Source organism: Chrysochloris asiatica, unplaced genomic scaffold (genome assembly GCF_000296735.1).
Source record: "Chrysochloris asiatica unplaced genomic scaffold, ChrAsi1.0 scaffold00006, whole genome shotgun sequence".
Taxonomy (NCBI): Eukaryota; Metazoa; Chordata; class Mammalia; order Afrosoricida; family Chrysochloridae; genus Chrysochloris; species Chrysochloris asiatica.
Window position 1 is genome coordinate 2,205,574 of NW_006408524.1, and position 831 is coordinate 2,206,404.

At 57.5% G+C, this 831-nt stretch overlaps 1 protein-coding gene across 1 annotated transcript in view; it reads right to left on the reverse strand.

The window, feature by feature from the left end:
* The window catches only part of MYO1G (myosin IG), a 38,550-nt gene that overhangs the window by 13,224 nt on the left and 24,495 nt on the right, over nucleotides 1-831 (reverse strand). Inside the window, exon 18 of the mRNA XM_006832103.1 lies at nucleotides 255-478. Coding sequence (XP_006832166.1) covers nucleotides 255-478 — 224 coding nt within the window. The remainder of the gene's footprint in view (nucleotides 1-254; nucleotides 479-831) is intronic.

The following is an 831-nucleotide window of genomic DNA, read 5'->3' on the forward strand; positions in this document are numbered from 1 at the left end:
GGGGGATGTGTGTGTGTGTGTGTGTAAGAGATGAGGGGAGGAACTCCAATGGGGGGAAGGGGTGAGGGGGAGGAACTCCGGTGGGGGGGAATATGTTGGGGAAGGAAGGAATGCCAGTGGGGGGAAGAGGTGGAGGGACAGGAACTCAAGTGGGGGAGAAGATGTGGAGGCAAAGGAACTCCAGTAGGGGGACAAAGGAGCGGGAAGGAACTCTAATGTGGGGGAAGAGGTCAGGGTGCGGGAGGAACTCATACCTACAGAAAAGCACTTGGCAGACATCCTGGAACGGCTGCAGCACCGTGGGCACCGTGGGCCAAACGAGGTCGCGGCCATAGAGTGGAGCCTGCCGTGCAGCCTGGAAGGTCCGCTGCAGCTCTGTCAGGTGGCTGCGTACCTTGTGCTTCCGGAACCAGCGCATAATGGTGTAGACGGCCCGCAGGCGCCGGCAGTGCTGTCGGGCCAGCGTGCCCCTCCATGCCTGTGAGGACCAAACTCAGATTAGGCCTCACAGATCCAGGCCTCCCTGGGACCCTTGATAGGATACCTTCTGTAGTTCCCTTTCCCAAGAACACACACAGTTACGTCCAGTGCAACTGGCTTCCGGAAGCCATATCCCGATACCACAGATTCACTAGTGTATGGGCCACAATTTGGCAGCCTTCCTGCCCTTCGTAAGCTAGGCCATATGGGTCTGACACTGCTCCGGGGCCCAGAACACCCAGGGGGAGCACACTGTGAGAATAGAGCAAGAAACAGAGAAGCTGTGTCCATGAGGGGTAACTGCCAACAAGTCAAGCTTGAATCAATTTAGCCCTAACGATTCATTCCCGG